Raw genomic sequence first — 20,349 nt, forward strand, 5'->3', positions numbered from 1 at the left:
CTTCCTGTGGACAAATACTGATGAATAATTTTTTATGCTTAATTTTTATTTTTTTTACATATTCTAAATATTATTAGTCCTGTCAGACAGCAGCTCTGTTTCCTGTTGCTGTGAGAGCCTACGCTGAGAAATAGGGGAAAAAAGATTTCTTTTATCTCACGGTACCAGCTTACAGATACATGTCATAGCAGGGGCTTGAGAGAACTGGAGGCCTCCCATTCATAGTTAAGAAGCAGAGAGAAGATTAGTAGTGCAGGCATGCTTGTGTTCAATTCCCTCATGCAGTTCAGGACCCCCTGTCTGGTGCCACCTGCAGTAGGCACTTCCTACTTCAATTAACGTAATCAAGATAATTCCTGATGTAGCAGTCCTTCATTAAGACTCTCTTCTCAGGTGACTCCAGGTTGTGTCAAGTTGACAGCTAGAGCTAACCATCACAAATGGATAGCTGGAAATCTTTCCTCCCATTCTGTAGCCCGTGATCCTTCTAATCAGAATTGCTCTAAATACCTGGATTCTTGTGTGGGTCCATGTGAATTTTAGATTTTTTTCCCCCCTTTTCTATGAAGGATGCCATTAGACTTTATTTTTCTCTTACTTCTTTTTTTTTTTTTTTTTTTTTTTTAAGATTTATTTGTTTTATGTAAGTACACCATAGCTGTCTTTAGAGACCCCAGAAGAGGGCATCAGATCTCATTACAGATGGTTGTGAGCCACCATGTGGTTACTGGGAACTAAACTCAGGACCTTCTGAAGAGCAGTCAGTGCTCTTAACCACTGAGCCATCTTTCCAGCCTCTCTTACTTCTTTTAAAAAAATTATATTTTTAGATAGAATCTCATGTAGCCCAAAATGGATTTGAACTTACCATATAGCCAAGGATAACCTTAAGCTGACTCTATCCCCTGAGTGCTGGGATTGAAAGCATGCACCACCAAGCCTGGTTTACACAGTTTTGGAGACTGAGCCCAGGAGTGTGTGTATTTCAGATAAGCACTCTGGGGCCTGAGCTCACCCCAGCTCCTCCTATATCACTTCTGACGATACAGTAACTGTCATGACATCCATCCAGCTGGTTCATAAGTAGACACAGACACTTCCATCTTTTTGTGTCCGGTTGGATGTCTTTTGTCAATCATTTTAGGTTTTCATCTAGAGGCTAGTCATCCCCTGAGGGAACGCGAATTCTCAGGCGTTTCTTCTTGGGGCCTCTTGTGAATAGGATGGCTTTTCTGGTTTTTGGTTTTGGTTTGTTTTTTTTTTTTTTTTTTTCAGACAAAGTCTCTCTACATAGCCCCACTGGTCCTGAAACTTGCTATATAGACAAAGACCCTCCCGCCTCTGCCATTCTAGTGCTGGGACAAAGGTGTGCGTCACTATGTCAGGCTTGTGCTCACCCTTGTGACTGGGGACCTTTCTTTGTCGTGTTTAGGATTCCTTTGAATGTTGTCTGCAGAGCTGGCTGAGTGATCACAAATCGTTTCAGTTAGTGGTTACCTTGGGTGGTTTTTATTTGCCCATCGATTTTACAACACACTTCTGCCAGACATAGCAGCACTATGGGTGCAGTTATTTCGTGTCAGGGCATGGATCACCCCATCAGGCAGCTCCTGCGCTCGCGAAGTCTAATGTTATTCTTCTGAGTCTGCTCCTGTAAGGTTGTTGGCCTTTTTAAATTTTTTTTTAACTCGTGTATTTTTAAGTCATATCACTAAATATAAAGTGATATTTAATGATAAAGTTGTATGTAAAGTCCTCTTCTCTTTGTATTTGGAACACTGGTGTCTCTTGTGTTTGAGCATCCATATCTTTCCCCAAGTTTGAATACGTTTTCTACTATACTTTCTCTAATTATCTGTGTCTCTGGTTTGTATCCCAGCACCTCTTGTACCCCATGGGTTCTTAGGTTTATTTAGTCTTTTGACCATGTCCTCAGGGGATTTTTGTTTGTTTGTTTGTTTGTTGTTTTTGGTTTTTAAAAAATATTTATTTATTTTATACATATGAGTACACCACCATTGCTCTCTTCAGACACACCAGAAGAGGGCATCAGACCACATTACATATGGTTGTGAACCACCATGTGGTTGCTGGGAATTGAACTCAGGACCTCTGGAAGAGTAGTCGGTGCTCTTACCTGCTGAGCCATCTCTCCAGCCTGTCCTCAGGGTTTTGAAAGACATGTTCATACTTGTTTACTTTTCCCTGGGCTTTGTCTCAATGTAATATTTTCTCCGTTTTAATCCTCCAGCTCAAATCTGCAGTCCTCTGCTTGGTCTATCCCACTGGTGATGCTGGCCTCTGCTTGGTCTATCCCACTGGTGATGCTGGCCTCTGCTTGTTGTGCCCACTGGTGATGCTGGTTTCTGCTTGGTCTATCCCACTGGTGATGCTGGCCTCTGCATGTTGGGCCCACTGGTGATGCTGGTTTCTGCTTGTTGGGCCCACTGGTGATGCTGGTTTCTGCTTGTTGTGCCCACTGGTGATGCTGGCCTCTGCTTGGTCTAGCCCACTGGTGATGCTGGCCTCTGCTTGGTCTAGCCCACTGGTGATGCTGGCCTCTGCTTGGTCTAGCCCACTGGTGATGCTGGCCTCTGCTTGATCTAGCCCACTAGTGATGCTGGTTTCTGTTTGGTCTAGCCTACTGGTGATGCTGGCCTCTGCTTGTTGTGCCCACTGGTGATGCTGGCCTCTGCTTGGTCTAGCCCACTGGTGATGCTGGCCTCTGCTTGTTGTGCCCACTGGTGATGCTGGCCTTTGCTTGTTGTGCCCACTGGTGATGCTGGCCTCTGCCTCGTCTAGCCCACTGGTGATGCTGGCCTCTGCTTGGTCTAGCCCACTGGTGATGCTGGCCTCTGCTTGGTCTAGCCCACTGGTGATGTTTACCACTTTGCTTTTACTCGATAAAAGTTTTCTCTCCCCAAACATTATTCTTTTCAAGATATGAATTTTCTTGTAATATTTTGTTCATGCCACTGAAATTCTCATCCGTGTTGCTGATTTTATCATCTACTTTATTGACTTCCTTACTTCATTTAGTTGTATTGTTTGCTTTTTGACAACCCTTGGACTCCTTATGTAGTCAAGGGTGACACTGGACTTATGAATCTCTTGCTGTCACCCTCTGAGGCCTAGATTATAGGCATATAATGCATCATACACTTTTAAAAAATGACTTATTATTTTATGTGCATTGGTATTTTGCCTGCATTTAGGTCTGTCTGTGTGAGGGTGTCAGATCTCCTGCAACTGGATTTATAGAGAGTTGTGGGTGCTAGGAATTGAACCCAGGTCCTCTGGAAGAGCAGCTGTTAACCACTGAGCTGCCTCTCCAGCTCCATACACACTTTTTAAAAAAAAAATTTTTCCCTCTATTTTATGGTGGTGCTGAGGATTGAAAACTAGAGCCTTGTGCACAGTAGGCAAGCATTTAACCAACTGAGCCACATTCCAAGCTGTCAACTGGGTGTTTTAATCTTCTTTGAGGTCATCGATCATTTTGGAAACTAGTCGTTTTTGTTGCTGTGGGTGTTTTGAGGTTAGATCTCACTAGGTAGCAACAATTCCTCTGCTTTCGGGCCCCCTCAAGGGCTGGGATTAGACAACTTGACTGCTGAGGGTTTTGTACAGCGCGTCTACACTTTTCATTATCTTTGAGTTCACACTGTGGCAGACTTCAGACCTCATATACACTGCTTCCACACGAACATGCAGCTTTCCATTAAAAACAAATCTGAAACATGACTCACCAGCTAAATCAAAACTACCTTCTCACAGTGTGATCGCAGGAAGGCAGAACCAAACCATCCTGGTGTGTTCAGGGTTGTATAAGATGGATGAAAAAAAAAATACCACAGGCTAGAGTTCAACACACACAAAAATTTTAAATTGTTGTTTTGGATGCAATCTAAAACGTTTTTGAACCAGATAAGAATACGGCCATTAAAGGGAAAATGAAACCAAATCACAACATGAAAAGACCTGAAAACAAATGCAGCTAAGTTTAGCGTCCCTCAGGGTTGGACTTTGTTCTTCTCCTGGCTTCCAGGGGCAGTGGAGCAGAGGGAATAGCGGTTGGATTTCTTAGTAAATTTGCTTGAGACAGGTTCACTTGTAGCCTGGGTTGTCCTTAAATTTAATATATAACCAAGGATACATTCTAACACCTGATCCTTCTGCCTCCACCTCTGGAGTACCGGCACATGCTTAGCTTGTTAAATAAAGATGTTTTTACTGTGTAAGAGGGAATGTGAGTGTTCATGGTCAAGTGTGAGCATGCGTGTGTGCCTGTGTATAGAGGCCAGAAGACAAGCTCAGGCGCCATCCCCAGGAACACTGTCTGCCTCCCTGGAGATCGCATCTCTCATTGCCCTGGGGCTCATCAATTAGGTTAGACTAGCTGGCTTAGGAGCCCCAGGGAAACTCCTGTCTCCATCTTTCCAGCACTGGGATTTCAAATGTACCAGCACACTAACTATGAGGGCTAATTTTAGTTGTCAACTTGACTACATCTAGACGCAATAAAACCCAAGCTGTGCAGGACTGTCACTGTCTGTCTGTCTGTCTGTCTGTCTGTCTGTCTGTCTCCCTCTCCCTCTCCCTCTCCCTCTCCCCCTCCCCCTCCCTCTCCCTCTCCCTCTCCCTCTCCCTCTCCCCCTCTCCCTCTCCTTCCCTCCCTCCCTCCCCCTGACCCCCTTGGGATCTTAAGGCTGGGTCTCACTATGTAGCCTTGCCTGTTCTGGAAACTCTGAAGACCAGGCTGGCCTCAAACTCACAGAGATCTGCCTGCCTCTGCCCCCTAAGTGCTGTGATTAAAGGTGTGTGCCACTACCACCTAGCAATGAAGGATTTCTTAGTTAGGCTATTTGAAGCAGGAAGACCCATCCAAAATCTGGGCCACATCCTCTGGTGGCATCTCACATACAAGAAGGACATGGAAGAAACTTGCTTTTGGCTTGCTTGCTCTCACTTGCTCTGGCAAGTTTATCTATCTTGTTTCTGTGGCCAGTATTATGATCCAGATTCTTTAGGATCCCAATACAGACTGAAAACCTGCAACTCTCCAGGAATCCCCCAGAACTCTGGTGCTGATCAGGGAAGCTTCCACACTCAGCTTTGTGGACAAATAACCATGGAACTCTGTGCCTTTCCACAGGCAGCTGTTGCTAGACTACCCAGGCTACATCCTATGAAATAGCCTAATAGTATATATTCCATATATAGAAATGTCAGTGTATGGTATGTTTCTTAAAGGAACAGAACTGATTGGATGAAAAAAAAAAGATATGAATGAGATTATGAGTTCTTGGGGATTGAACACTGTCCTTATGAATGATGCAAAGCAAAAGGTTTTAGTAACTGAGCCATCTCTACAGCCCTGGTTATTTTTATGAGTGTTTTGACACAAGTGTTAACTTGACCTATGGAATGGAATCCCAGTCCTGAGGAGGCAGAGGTTGGTGTTTCAAGAATTCTGGGTCATCTTGGGGAGTGATGAGACTTTGTCACATGCAAAAGTTTTGGTAGGGACTGGGAATATAATAGTTGCTGTTATATAAGTGCTTGTTTTTGTATGCATGATATCATGATATCATGGTCTGGCTACTCACACACACACACACACACACACACACACACACACACACATACCACGAGAGAAAGAGAATGGGGGAGTTGGTAAAGGGATTTTGAGCTGACAGTTGTAAAGACATTAAACGATAGTAAAGAAAGCTGGAGGTAAAGGCTCTTCATGGGTCCCCTTGTCACCAGGTCTGCTGGTTCCTTGTCTTAGACCTGGCCAAGTCATCCTCCTCACATGTCTCCTGACCCTGAGTTCCTCTTCCCTGGTGTTGGAACTTGTGTCTGCCTCATGTCTGCCCAGTTTCTCTTGGAACTATGTCAGGTCCTCATAAAGCATTAGAGGGGGTGGGTGATATTTTTGGACGCCCTGAGATTCAACTCTTCCTAGGCTACTACTAGGCTCCCAAAGCCTGAGGCAATGTCTGGATAAGTGTTGTCCAGCAGAACTTGGAGTGACAGTGAACAGTCTGTGTCTACATCTATAGCAATAGCCATTGGCCACAGGTGACTCTGAGTACCTGGAATGTGGCCAGAGTAGCTAACTGAAATCTTTGAGACAGAGTTTCTCTATTGTAAGAGCCCTGGCTGTCCTAGACTCACTTTGTGAACCAGGCTGGCCTGGGACTTAGAGATCTGAGTGCCTCTGCCTCCTGGGTGCTGGGATTAGAGAAATGCACCATCATGTCCGGCTGAATGGTTTTCTTTTTAATTAGCATACAAAGTACTGGGTTTTATTCTGGCATTTTTACATGTATGTCATTATGCTGTTTTCATTTGGTTCCCCACATCCTTGAGTGTAATTCCCCATCACCTCCCCACCCCCTTTCTTTTTAATCTTCTTCATTTTTGTCTTTGTCTTCTTTTACTGTCTTCTCCTCCTCTGCCACCTACTTTGTTTTTGAGACAAAAGTCTCACTATGTAGCGCCTTGACTGGCCTAGAGCTTGTTATCTAAACTAGACTGGCTTCAAACTCACCGAGACCCACTTCTCCTCTGCTCCCTAAGTTCCATCTTCAAAGGTGGGTGCCACCATGTCTGGCTGTGATCCTACTCCTTAAATCCCTATCTAAATTGTTTAAGGCTGCACCGGTTGAATTGTTTCTATGGAATCTCGTGTTCTGTATATGATTTTCACAGGCAGAGGGTGGTTTATTTGAGCCACATAAATTGTTTAAAAAACATATTAGGCTATGAAAGATTTTAAAAATTGGTACAGGAATCATTAAAAAAAAAAAGCCCAAAACCCCTTACATCTAATTCCACAGATTCCACTTAAAAAAATTTGCAGTGCTTGAGTATGAAATTGGGAACAGAGGGCAATGAAAATAACCTGCTTAGCAAGAGGCAGGGATTCTTCACCCTAGCAAAACAAAGGCAGTACAAAGGGGGTGTGTTGAAGTTCACTCCGTCCCGGTCTGGGTTCTCACACAAAGCTCTGCAGAGTTCAACATATCTCTGGACAGGTCACGTGCTCTTATGGAAGCTTCTTGGTGGAAGACTAATTAACTCCTTTTTTGGTTTTGTTTTGTTTTGTTGGGCTTTGCTTTGTTTTGTTTTGTTTTGAGGACAGGATTTCTCTGTGTACCTCTGGCTATCCTGGAACTTGCTCGGTAGACCAGGCTGGCCTCGAACTCAAGAGATCCACTCACTCTGCCTCCCGAGGGCTGGGATTAATGGTATGTGCCAACCACACCCAGCAGAGTAATTAATTTCTACTGTTCACTTGTCTGCGTACAGCCAGTGTTATGCCTGGCAGTAATCTTTACTGCTCTTCTGAAACTCCTAAGTGTGTGACCAAGAGCACCATGGGACTGCTCTCTCTGTAAAGATCTTTTCTCCTGGGAGCAGACACAGGAGCAAGCACCCTGTGTCAGCTCCCAAGTACCTGAAAGACTTGCAAAGATCAGTAGGGAAACAAACCACACTGGGCACTTACCGTGCTGCCTCTTCATGAGTTTGCCTGGTGGGGGGGGCACTCCACTCTGTCACAGGGACACCCCACCTGAAGATGCCTCCGGACTGTTGTAGTCTGGGGTTTTCACAGTAAAGCTATGTATGGCATGGCAACTGTGAAGCCAAGTGGCTGTGGTCACCAACAGAATCTCTTGGTTGGAAGTCATGGTGATGAAGTTGATACAAGCGGTGAGAGCCGGGACTATGGCAGCGGTATTGGGGTGGTTGACCCTCAGAAGACCCTCGGCTGACATTTCAGCCATGTTTGTCTTTGGCTTTCCTGTGCTCTCAGGGGCGAGAGCAGAGGAAGTGGCAGGTTTGCTAGGGAGGCAGGGTGTCAGTGATGAGACTTTGGAGTCACCCCACCCTGCAGATACCATCAGTAAACTCTCAGGCTCCTTAGGCTGAACTTGGTGTGATAGAGTCATTCCCTTGGTCTGTTGGTATGCTACCTCAGGTAAACGGCTACCTCAGGCAAATGGCTCTCTCTTTGCTTTCCCCCAGGAAAGGTAACTTAAAGGGTATAAACAGATTTGCCATTTTTCCTTCTTGTATTTTTGTCATCGTGGTATTAACTGAATAAAATAAAGGCAGCTTTAGAAATGCATTTTAATTACATTGTTATGTGACATTATTTGATGTTTTCAGACAGAAAAAAAATGTTTGTTATCATTATGAACCACCTGCTTCAACGTAGAGGCAGCCTATCTGCACAGGAGGAAAAGAAAAAGTATGAAGATGTGTTCATTTATAGGAACACCAAGAAACAGCAGACATTTTATTTTGAGTATGTACTGCAGTGGAATGTATGGTTCTGCCATGTTCTTGATTTGGGTCTCTATATTATTTTCAATTTCAATTTAAAACATTTTTACATCCTTTACAAAATGAATTATGGGGCAAGCAAGCTGGCTCCGTGGGAGCTTGCTGCCAAGCCTGACAACCTAAATTCAGTCCTCAGACCCTGCAGTGGTGGAGGAGCCAGCTCTAGAATGCTGCTCTGACTTCTCTGTATTCATTGTGGCATGCAAGAGCGTACAGAAATAAGATATAAATAAAAAAAATTAAAGTGTAACTTTTAAGATTCCACATGACTTTCCCCCGACCATTGGAATATTACAGTTTCAAGTAACAAAAGATAAAAATAAAAACACTGCAGACTAAATCTACTGATAAGCACACATTGAGCACATTTAATTGCCACAGTCATCAGCAAGTTCTGAGGTCACATCTTCAGCTCAGAACTCAGTAAGAAGGTGTCACTGAGTGAGCTCTGGGATTTCCCTGTTATCCACAATGAGGGTATGGATAATCCCTTCTCTCTTCTTCCCGCTGCTCACGGCTTTTATGTAACAGCTGTGGTCCCCAACGCTGAAGTGGGTCTCAGTCCCGTCATCTACAAACTCGCCCTAGGACAGCAGCGAAGGAGGAAGTGTCAGGGTGCAGAAAGCTCTTTGTCCGAGCAGTGACATCATCTTAAAGCACTCGTGGCATAACGCAATAGTACATGGGTAAAATGTGAAGCATTGCAGACTCAGAGTTTAAAGTTTGTGTATACATGCTTTTACGCTTCTGTTATAAGTTAAAAGTTTCTTTCCTCATGATCAGTAATTGTTTTGATTTTTGAAACAGGATATTCCTCTGTAGCCAAGTTTAGGGTAAGCCAGAACTTGCCGTGTAGCACAGACTGACCTTCATCTCTGATCCTCTTGCCTCTTCTTTCTTTCTTATTTACTTTTTTTTTTTTTTACTTATTTACCATTTTTTAATGGTTTATTTATTTATTGTATACGAGTTCTCTATCTGCCTATATACCTGCATGCCAGAAGAGGGCATTAGATCACATTATAGATGGTTATGAGCCACCATCTAAATGCTGGGAATTGAACTCAGGACCTCTGGAAGAGCAGGCATTTTCTCTTAACCGGTGAGCCATCTCTCCAGCTCCACCTCTGCCTTCTTAATTTCATCTTTACAATGACCATGGTAGAAGTACTCTTATTATGCCCACTTTACAGATGAGAAAATTGAGGCAGATGACTTGAATATGCCACTCTGCAAGGAAAGTACTCCCAACCAGTTCAAAATTCTACTTCCATTGGGGTATAAAGTAATTTATAATAACATACACTTAGTAACTAAAACTAGACATCACTAGTTCTACTGAGCCCTTGATATGTGTCTTCTTAGAAATGAAATTTACATCAGACATTTAAAATATCTAATCTGCAACCTAGTGTGGACCTGCTAATAATGTATATAACTCACTGTTAACTTCCGCTATTGATTGCATGATAAATTATAACTCCTTCCTTCTGCTTTTTTGAAATAGGGTCTTATTCTGTGGCCCAGGCAGTAATCCTCCTACCCCAAGCTCTCCAGCATTCTCCCAACCAAATGTATGAGCCTCCATCCTTGGCTTAACAGTTTTGTTTTTGTTTTTTGTTTTTTGTTTTTTTTTGAGACAGGGTTTCTCTGTGTAGCCCTGGCTGTCCTGGAACTCACTTTGTAGACCAGGCTGACCTCGAACTCAGAAATCTGCCTGCCTCTGCCTCCTGAGTGCTGGGATTAAAGGTGTGCGCCACCACACCCGGCTGATTTAACAGTCTTGATAAACTGATTTAAATTAAGGATATTAAAATTAATAAACTAATTTTTTAGCATGCCTGCTAAAAAAAAAGTTAAAATCACAATGAGAGTTGGTATTCATGGTTCACATTCTATTTCTACTGAACAGCACTCATCTACAAAAAGAAAATGAAAACGGAAAATTCCAGAGGAAGAGAGCCTTGAGTGGAGGTTCTCAACCTGTGGGTCTCGACCCCCTTGGAGGTTGAACAAACTTTTTTTTTTTTTTTGGTTTTTCAAGACAGGGCTTCTCTGTGTAGCCTTGGCTATCCTGGAATTCACTTTGTAGACCAGGCTGGCCTCGAACTCAGAAATCTGCCTGCCTCTGCCTCTGCTGGGATTAAAGGTGTGCGCCACGATGCCCAGCTTTTTTTTGTTGTTGTTGAACAACCTTTCATAGGGGTTGCCTAAGACCATCAGGAAGCACACACACTTACATTATTACACACAACAGTAGCAACATTACAGTGATGGAGTAGCAACAAAACCAACTTTATGGTTAGGGAGTCACCATGACATAAGGAACTGTATTAAAAGGGTCACAAAATTAGGAAGATTGAAAAGGCCTTAGAGGGTAGAAAAAAAAAAAAAAACTATGTCAGAAAACAAGAAAATCGAGAGGCTTCCAGGAGAAGCGAAGGGGAGAAGCACCAGGCTTGGTGCTAGGCCCACAGGTACCTGACCACATGCATGGTACAGATTGCCCTTCTACACGGGGCTGTGTGGGCCTGAAGAGCTCTGTGAACTTCCGCAGGAGCAGAGTGTCTATGGGCAGCTTTAGTCACTGCTATAGACATTTCTCTCCAGGCCACATGGATGCCAGCAGAGCCGAGGACAGTGGAGCCTGGCTGGCTTCCATAAATGAGGAGCCTCCTTTCTTCTGCCTTGACAACACTGCTCTCCTGGCCTTTGTGTCTACCTCCAAGTCATCTGACTCTGGGTGCATTACTACTTCTTTAATGAGAAAGAAAGAGAGAGAAAGAGCGAGAAAGTGCTACTCAAATCTCTGTGAGTTCGAGGCCAGCCTGGTCTACAGAGTGAGTTCTAGGACAGCTAGACCTACACAGAGATACCTTGTCTCAAAAACAAACAAAAATAATAAATAAAAACAAAAACACCGCATTTTTAGGAATATACCATGTGCTTTGAGAATATGGGCCACACCTTCCTACCTAAGTGTGATCTGAGGTTAGTAGCATTGCAGCTTAGAGGATGGAAAGCTAGAATTTGTATATCATCAGAATGGGGGGGGGCGTGAGGGTGGGGCATGAGATTTCTAGAGGAACAAACAGGATTGGAGGAGGAACTGTTAAATGTGAGCACTTCTCAGTAAGAAAGCCTAGCAGGAAGAGGCAAGGTAGAGTGTGTGGCTGTGCCAACTCAGCCCACAGATTGATTGCAAACTTTCACTGCCCCAGGGACTGTCTGGCAAAGACTTTCAGAACTTGGTGTAAAAAAATTATTACTGGGGCTGGAGAGATGGCTCAGTGGTTAAGAGCACTGCTCTTCCAGAGGTCCTGAGTTCAATTCCCAGCAACCACATGGTGGCTCACAATCATCTGTAATGGGATCTGATGCCCTCTTCTGGTGTGTCTGAAGACAGCTACAGTGTACTCATATAAAATAAATAAATAAATCTTTAAAAAAAATTATTGTTCTGCCTTTTGGTTTTGCTATGATTCCCTTGGTTAACTTTTAAAGTACAGAATTAGAACTTGGTTGTGGTAGTTCAACACTTGCAACCCCAATGATGAGGAGGTTGAGGCAAGAGGATTGAGTTTGAGGTTAGCTCCAAAAAAAGAGAAAGTACTAAAATAAGAAAATGCAGTAACATTCGGTCACTTATAACATGTGCAGTGCTAGGAATCATTAATGACAGGAATAACAATAAATAACTTACCGCTGTCTCTATTATTTTACCGTTACACCACACATCCATAGTGTTTTTTTCTGTAAAAGCAACAATATTGAAGCATTATAATTCTATTACTCGAAGTTAACTTTTTACATGTGTTTTAATTTGTGTAGGAGTGTTTTGCTTGCATATATGTCTGTGTACTACATGTGTGCCAGGTGCCCACAGAGGCCAGAAGAGGGTGCCAGATTCCCCTGGAACAATTCTACATCAAATAAAAACGTGGCCTGAAACTCCAAGGTTTTTACATACCTGCCAGGTGCTGGACCCCTGGCTACAGCTTCAGCTCTATGCTTTGTTTTAAAATTCCCCTTTGAACTGGTCCTAAATATCCTTCCTTGTTAAACAATGAGCGAAATAAAACTTTTCATGTTTATTGTTCTCCTGGCAAACAAAACCAACCAAAAGTCTTGTGGGTTGAGTGATGGTCTGCCCACAGAGCCGCATGAGAAACATACGGTGCTTGCGATCTCTGTCTTATTCAAATTTTCCACTTACCTCTATGGAGAGGGTAATCAAATCGCCACTATAAACTCTAATATGGCCTGCACAAGTTCAAGCTAGATGGGGTTACAGAGGGGCAAGTGGAATACAGTCTCCCATCCCTAACCGAGAAACAATCTCCCACCGACAGCTGCTTGCAAAGAAAAATATCAGTTTTCTCCAAAGGAGACTCCCTGGGTATGTAAACCACACTAAGGGTGGACCTCACACCCAGCAGATGACCGACAAAACACACTCAGTGGTGTTTTTGTAGATTATTATTTTCTTTGTCTCGTATTGCTTTTTCTAGGCTTTAAAAAAGATCTTACTGATCTTTTGCTTGTATGTTATCATTTCCAATTTTGTGTGTTTATTGATTGCGTTTATGTGTTTGTGTTTATCTCTCTGTGTGCTTCTTGTGATTCTTCCAAAATTTAAATTCTCTTTTATAAAGAGATGGAGAAAGATAGCATGGGGATTGCATTTTTAATATATAAGACAAACCTAAATCATTCCACAGAAACAACCCCGACTTACCCAAAACAATTCTAAAGTCCTTGTCATCCAAGTGCAGTACCCATGTGTTGGTAGTTTTAGATCTGTTCTCCACGAATTTCCTAAAGCTTTTCCCATCAATTTCCAGAGTGTAATTAAAACCACAACCTTTGCCAGAAACTATACGTATGGTGGCTTTGGTTTTTGCAACTCCAACACAGAAGGTTTCTTTGCCCACTAACGGGAACATCCACTCTCTTCTTATCACTTCCTAGATGATGAAATAGAACAGATTAACACATGCAAAGGAAGGGACTTTTAATATTTAACATTTGAGAAATGATAAGACCTTCAAGGTGATTGAGGCGGTCTCTTCAGAGTGACTCTCATAGGCTCATATGTTTGAACGCTTAGTCACCAGGGAATGGAACTATTTGAAAAGATTGTAAGGATTAGGGGGTGTGGCCTTTGGGAGTGGGTGTGGCCTTGTTGGAGAAAGTGTGTCACTGGAGGCAGGCTTTAAGGTTTCAAAAGCCTACACCATGGGGCTGAAGCGATGGATCAGAAGTTAAGAGCACTGACTGCTCTTCCAGAGGTTCTGAGTTCCATTCCCAGCAATCACATGGTGGCTCACCACCATCTATAATGGTATCTGATGCCCTCTTCAGGTGTGTCTGAAGACAGCTACAGTGTATTCATACATAAAATAAATAAATAAATCTTAAAAAAAGAAAAAAGAAAAAAGCCCACACCAGGCCCAGTCTTCCTGCTACCCATAGATCAGGATCTGACTCTCAACTACATCTCGAGCACCACTCCTGCCATGCCTGATGCCAGGCTGCCCATCATGCTGATAATAAACTAAACTTGAGAAACTGTAAGCAAGTTCTAGCTAAACGTTCTCTTTTGTAAGTGTTGCCTTGGTCATGGTGTCTCTTCACAGCAATAGAATAAAGAATAAAACAGATTAAAAGCCAATGTTATTTTACTTTATGAATTCATAATATAAAGGTTTAAAAAAATCATTTGCTGGGAGTGGTGGCACATGGCTTTAATCCAGCACTTGGGGAGAAAGATGGAAGTGGGTTTCTGTAAGTTTAAGGCCAGCTTGTCTACATAGTTCCAGACCAGCCAGGGCTACACAGTGAAATCCTGTCTGAAACGAAAAAGTCAGTTTTAGTTTAAATACCAGGTTCCATAGTCTTGTATTCTGTAACTGCCATTAGATTGCTTTATACAGGAAAAATAAATAGGTGAGAAATCCTAACCATTGACAACAAAACGCTCTGACCTGGCAGAAACTACACTGATAAGACAAAAACAAGTTTCAGGGATGGAGAGATAGCTCAGTGGTTATGAGCACTTGCTGTTCTTCCAAAGGACCCAGGTTCAATCCCCAGGACCCATATGAAAGCTCACAATTGCCTGTCACTGCAGACTCGGGGGAGATCTGATGCCTTATTCTGTCTTCAGAGGGTACCAGGCACGCACGAGGTGTGCCTGCACACTTAGGTGAAACATCTTTACACATAAGAAGTAAATAATAAAAGCTTAAGAAAGCGAGCTTCACTGCGTGTAGTGGCACACACTTTTAGTCCCAGACCCAGGGGAGGCAGAGGCAGAAGGATCTCTGTGAGTTTGAGGCCAGCCCTGTCTATATATAACAAGTTACAGGACAGCTAGTGCTACATAGAGAGGGCCTATGAGGGGAGGGGAGATGGCAAGGTGGGAGGGTGGGAGGGCGAGCGAGCACTTCTCTGTAGCATATTTTATAAAGTCACATTATGTTTTCCTACCTTCCCATCCACGTACACAACTCGTTTTCCTGATGTGGTTCCATGTTCAAATTCAACCTTGTGGATTCCATCACTTAAAATAACATCCCAGAGAGCTGCAACATTTTTCATTTTCCCCAGGCTACATAGGGGGCAAAGGGAACAGAAACAAAGCCATTAAAATGGGCCAAAACAGAATAACTAATTAATTAATCCTCCCAAGATGTAAATAATCAGTTTTGTTTTTAAAGATAGGGTGCTATGTGTTCCAGGCTGGCTTCAACTTACGATGCAAGCCTGGGTTTGCAAGTCTAAGGTTGATCTTGGGACCCTTGTAAGTATGGAAGGAAAGAAATGGATCCATGGAATTATCCTCTGGGTTCCACATGTGCTTCATAATACACACCCCAACATACATGCGTTCTTTAATTTCTCGCAGCCATATTCCTTCCTGATAAATGTCAGCTTTAACGCCTCAAGTCATCGTCTATTTGAACCGATTTTCACCAGATGCTGCCCCAGGCAGGCATGGTGGCACACACCTGCAATTCCAGAGTTTGGAAGGTAGAGGCAGGAGGGTATCAGGAGTTCAAGGTTGTTTTCTGTGATATTGCCATGTGAGACCTTATCTAAATCAAACCAAACCACAGCACAACACAAAGACATCGTCCTTGCCAGTGGATTTGGCTGGACAGCAGCAGTATGCTTTGTGATGGCTGATGTGACAGATGACTAGAAGGAAGTCTCTGTTGTTAATTGTCCTCTTTTATTTTTATTTTTAACTAACAGCCTCCGCTTTAAATGCATGTATTTCAAATATATTTTAGACTCCCCTTCCCCCTGTAAAACAATAATTAAAACAACCGACTCATTAGGGCCTTGAGCATGCCAGCAAGCATTTCGGGGTGTTGGCTTGAGAGAGGTTCACTCACCTCCAGAGGTGTTCAGGCAAGGCTCTCTCTACCATGTAGGCTGGCCTCAGCGTCCTCGGTGCTGGGGTGACAGATGCCAGCCGCCTATCCTGTTTTTGTTTTTCCTTCTGTTTCCTCAGCCTTCTATGTGTTCGTCTTATTATTTCCCTTCCTTACTTTTTGTTTCACTTCATTGCTTTTAAAGGATTTATTCATTTGCGTGTGTAGATAGATGTGTGGGTTCCTGTGCATAAGTGTGTGGGGGTGTGCGTGCTGTCTGTCAAGTGTGTTCGGTCCCTGTCTGTTCCTGTGAGGCAGGGGCTCTCCTTGGACTTGGATCTTGTGTTTTCTTTTCTTTCCTTCCTTCCTTCTTTCCTTCCTTCCTCCTTTCCTTCCTTCCTTCTTCCTTTCTTCTTTCTTATTCATTTTACATGCTGATCACTGTCCCCCCTACTGGTTCCTTGATCACTCCTCCCCTTTCTCTCTGAGAATGGAGACCCCCCCCCCAGGATCCCCCCACCTGGCACATGGAATCTCTGTAGGGGTAGGCACTTCTCCCACTGAGGCCAGACAAGACAGCTGAGTTAGGGGAATGGATTCACGGATTCTACAGACAAGTAACAACTTTAGGGACATCCCTGCTCCAGTTGTTCAGGACCTGCATGAAGAAAAAGCTGCACATCTGCTACATATGTGTGTGGTCCTAGGTCCAGCCTGTGTATGCTCTTTGGTTGGTGGTTCGGTCTCTGAGAGCCCCAAGGGTCCAGGTTAGTTGACTCTGTTGGTTTTCCTGTAGAGTTCCTATCCCCATTGGGACCCTCAATCCTTTCCCCAACTCTTCCATACGAGTCCCTTAGCTCCATCCAAGGTTTGGCTGTGGGTCTCTGCATCTGTCCGAGTCAGCTGCTGGGTGGAACTGGGTACCAGCAAACCCCAGTCATCCTCCTGTCTCTGTTGCCCTAGAGCTGGGGATAAAGGCATGTGCCGGATGCCCTGGTATGTTACCTGGGTTTTAGGATCTGAGCTCTGGTCCCTGTCGTAATGCAGCAAGTGTTCTTAACGGATCAGGCGTCCCTCCACCCTAGTATTATAAAGGTGACAGATAGACACAAATATAACAACACCAGGCAACTTGTATACACAACTCTCATCAGTGTAGAGAGCATCCAGACTAAAAAGCATAAACCTTCAGAGTTAAAATGCATCATGGATAAAATGGACTTTAGAGACATCTATAGCTGATTTCATTTAACATCTGTAGAATACATATTCTTCTCAGGAGACAGAATTTCTTTAAAATACCATTTTTTTAGGCCACAAATCTTAACACAAACAACAAAACTGAAGTAATTTCTTTTTATTATATCAGCTCACAATGGAATGAAACTAGAAATAAGAGGCAAGGCAAGGGCTGGAGATATGGCTCAGCGGTTAAGAGCACTGACAGCTCTTCCAGAGGTCCTGAGTTCAATTCCCAGCAACCACATGGTGGCTCACAACCATCTGTAATGGAATCTGATGTCCTTTTTGGTGTGTCTGAAGATAGTGACAGGGTAATATCCACTTTTTTTTTTTGAGACAACATCTCACTCTATAGCTCAGGTCCCCCCTAGAAGGTATCATGTGGTATCCCCCGACTCATCTCCACATGCTGGGATTATAGTCATGAGCTACCACATCTGAACAAAAAGTAGACTTGAATGTGTAGTGAGTAGGTCCTTGATGAACTCAAGAAGGAAGACAAATGCAGAGTGTGCCTGAAATGCCGCCCATCGGAAGGCAGCTACGAGCATGTGCTGTTCTTGTAGAGGACCCAGATTTGGCTCCCAGCACTCACATGGTGGCTCGCAGTCATCTGATGCCCTCTTCTGACTTCTGTGGGATGCACAAAAGTGCAGTGCACAGACACACATGCAGGCATGCACACGAGTGCACAGACATACTTACAGGCTAAAGACTCACAGACATAAAATATAATGAAGAAATCTAAACAAAAAAAAAATTTTTTTTTAAAAAGTAACTGACAAACGAGGTTTTGTGATGCAGCAGAGGAAAGAGGCAGCTTAGAGAGTCGGGGACCTGCTTATCAGGACTTTGCCCAAAGAAGGATTGCCATCCAGGCTATATTAGGCTTTCAATAAAAAATTCCAGAAGAACAGATAACCTGATCAATAGCAGGGGAAAGGAGTGGACATCACCAAAAGACAAGATCTAAAACTGTTTAACGGGGCCAGGCATGGTAGGGAATACCTTTACATCTAGCACTAGCCAGTCAGGCTACAGGGTGAGAATAGATGAGAGAAAGGGAGAGAGGGAGAGGGGAAGAGAGGGAAGGGGGGAGGAGAAAGGAAGGGAGGAAAAGAGGGGTGGAAGGAGAACAGAGAGAAAGGAAACTAACAACAAACGCTGGTAGGAACCTTTCTTGGGAATGTAAGGTAATACAGGCACCACAGAAATCAGTATCAAGGTGCCTAAAAAACCCCTAAAAATAAAATTACCATATGCATATGAATTATATTTATATAATAATTATATACTTGAAGGAATCTAACTCAGCATGCGCTAGAAATACCTAGACACCCATGTTTGTTTGTACAATAGTCAAGATATGGAATATGCCTAAGTGCCCACTAACACATAAATGGCTAAAGAAAATGAAGGCAATATAAACACAATGGAGTATTATTTATCCATGAAGAAGAATGCAATCATGCCGTTTGCTGGACAATGGACAGAACTGAAAACCAACATGTAGAGGCAAAGAAAGCACACCCAGAAACACTGATGTTCCATGTTGTCTTTCATGTTGAACCTAAAAAAAAAAAAAAAAAAACAACCCACCAACAAGACCACCACTACCACCACCACCACAACCAAGGCATGAAAGTAGGAACTGTTTGGGAAAAGGAAGCAGACCAGCAGAAGCTAAGGATGGGGTCCGTTGGTGGGTGTATTGTAGAGAGGGATAGTCAAAGCATTAATGTCCATTGCTAGAGTCTCTTAGGTAGTATAACATGGAACCACAGAGAGGCAAGTTGCCTGGTCAGATACGACGATGTCTGGGCGCGGCCACCATAGATGGTTGGCTTCAGGCTGAGCCCTGCTTCCCAACCTGGGCTGTGGTCTTACCTGTGCAACCACCTTGCAAAGCAGCGTATTGGGTCTGATTCCTTAGATTGCAAAGTTTTGCTCCTGCAGCAAGCTTGGGGCGGGAAGCTCTGGGAGCATGCGCGTCTATGATCTGCGGCCTTGCGTTCCTGGCCCTACCCCTGTAGCTGTCTAACCTGACGCCTTTGTTCTCCCAACAGGCCTTCCTCAGCCTGTACCCCCCGACATCATCAAGTCCCCACCCTGTGAGCAATGCACAACAACAAACGTTGCTAAGAGCCATCCTCTCGGGTGCCTGGCTCCGTTGCTGGGGTGAACTTGGTGGACAAAACCCCAGGACCCCTGCTGCTCTGAAGCCTGTGGAAGGTAAATCAGCTTGTAATGTTGGTTCTCTAAAACCACTTTCTGGCATCCCTCTCCTCTTCTCTGCCTTGTGATACTGGAGGCTGGGCCGATGTTCGATGTCTAATAAATTGCCCAAATTGGCCTTAAACTCACGCTGTAACCCAGACAGACCTCAAACTTGCAATACTCCAGAGCTCATTCTTTACTTCTTTTAAGACCCAAACTCCTTAGGGTGGACTCGGGATACACTCAGGAGTCAGATGTAAAATGTGCTCTCCCATCTTCATAAACGGTTGCCTTGAGAATCTTCTCTTTGGCAAAACTCATTTCAATGATGGGCATATTTTTCCAAAACCTCCACGCAGTGGAAGAGGCAAATGGACCCTGTCACATCTCTTTGAGAAAGACACTGATTCCGTTCCTGAAGGCAGAACCTCTGTGACCTAATTACCTCCTAAAGGCTCCACCTCTTAACACTTGTGTTGGAAGTCAGGTTTCAACATAAAAAAATTTGAAAGAACCCAGCATTCAGATCATGGTCCTTAAATCTGCTGGGCCCCCAGAAGCCTTCAATCCCTTCGCCTGTGTCTATTCTGTTGTTGGGCCTACTCTCTGGGGACCACTCATTGCTCTTGTAAGGTGGCTATGTTGGTTAGTTTAAAAAAAAAACAAAACAACAACAACAACAACAAAACCCAAACAGATACACAAAAATCACTTAAAAATATACCAGAATGTCATAGTCTCTTATAGTAATATTTTGGGCATGTATTAGTGACTAAAATGATTCAAACAACTTACAGGAGGGATTGTTGATTTGGGCTCAGAATTCCAGAGGTACCAGTCTGCCCATGGTAGAGTCAGCATGGTGGATGGGCTACTTCACACACTGGTCCCAGAAAGCAGGGCAGGCATGACTGACCGAAGGCAGAGGAAAGAGGGTACAGGAAGAGGCCAGAGCAAGACAGCATCCAAGAACATCCCAGTTACCTACTTCCTCTGACTAGGCTCCATTTATGACCTTTCACCCCCTACTGATAAAACCATGCTATACTGTGAATCATCAAGGGATTATTATCCCATTTATTAGGTCAGAGTCCTCACGATCTACCCTGGAAACTGAAGATTGCCTCACTAAATCGCTAGGCATTTCTCA

The 20,349-nt window shown here is 43.7% G+C and overlaps 1 protein-coding gene across 1 annotated transcript; it reads right to left on the reverse strand.

Moving 5' to 3' along the window:
- Positions 1 to 8,700: 8,700 nt before the first annotated feature.
- Positions 8,701 to 18,968, reverse strand: LOC110328634 (fas apoptotic inhibitory molecule 1-like). Its single transcript, XM_021208065.1, has 5 exons — positions 18,870 to 18,968; positions 14,851 to 14,971; positions 13,097 to 13,325; positions 12,062 to 12,111; positions 8,701 to 8,942 (listed from the first exon to the last, which is right to left on the reverse strand). Exons 2-5 carry the CDS (start codon positions 14,959 to 14,961, stop codon positions 8,793 to 8,795), a joined length of 540 nt encoding a protein of 179 aa, XP_021063724.1. The 5' UTR covers positions 14,962 to 14,971; positions 18,870 to 18,968; the 3' UTR covers positions 8,701 to 8,792.
- Positions 18,969 to 20,349: the final 1,381 nt, after the last annotated feature.

The sequence above is a fragment of the Mus pahari genome, chromosome 10, assembly GCF_900095145.1.
Source record: "Mus pahari chromosome 10, PAHARI_EIJ_v1.1, whole genome shotgun sequence".
Taxonomy (NCBI): domain Eukaryota; kingdom Metazoa; phylum Chordata; class Mammalia; order Rodentia; family Muridae; genus Mus; species Mus pahari.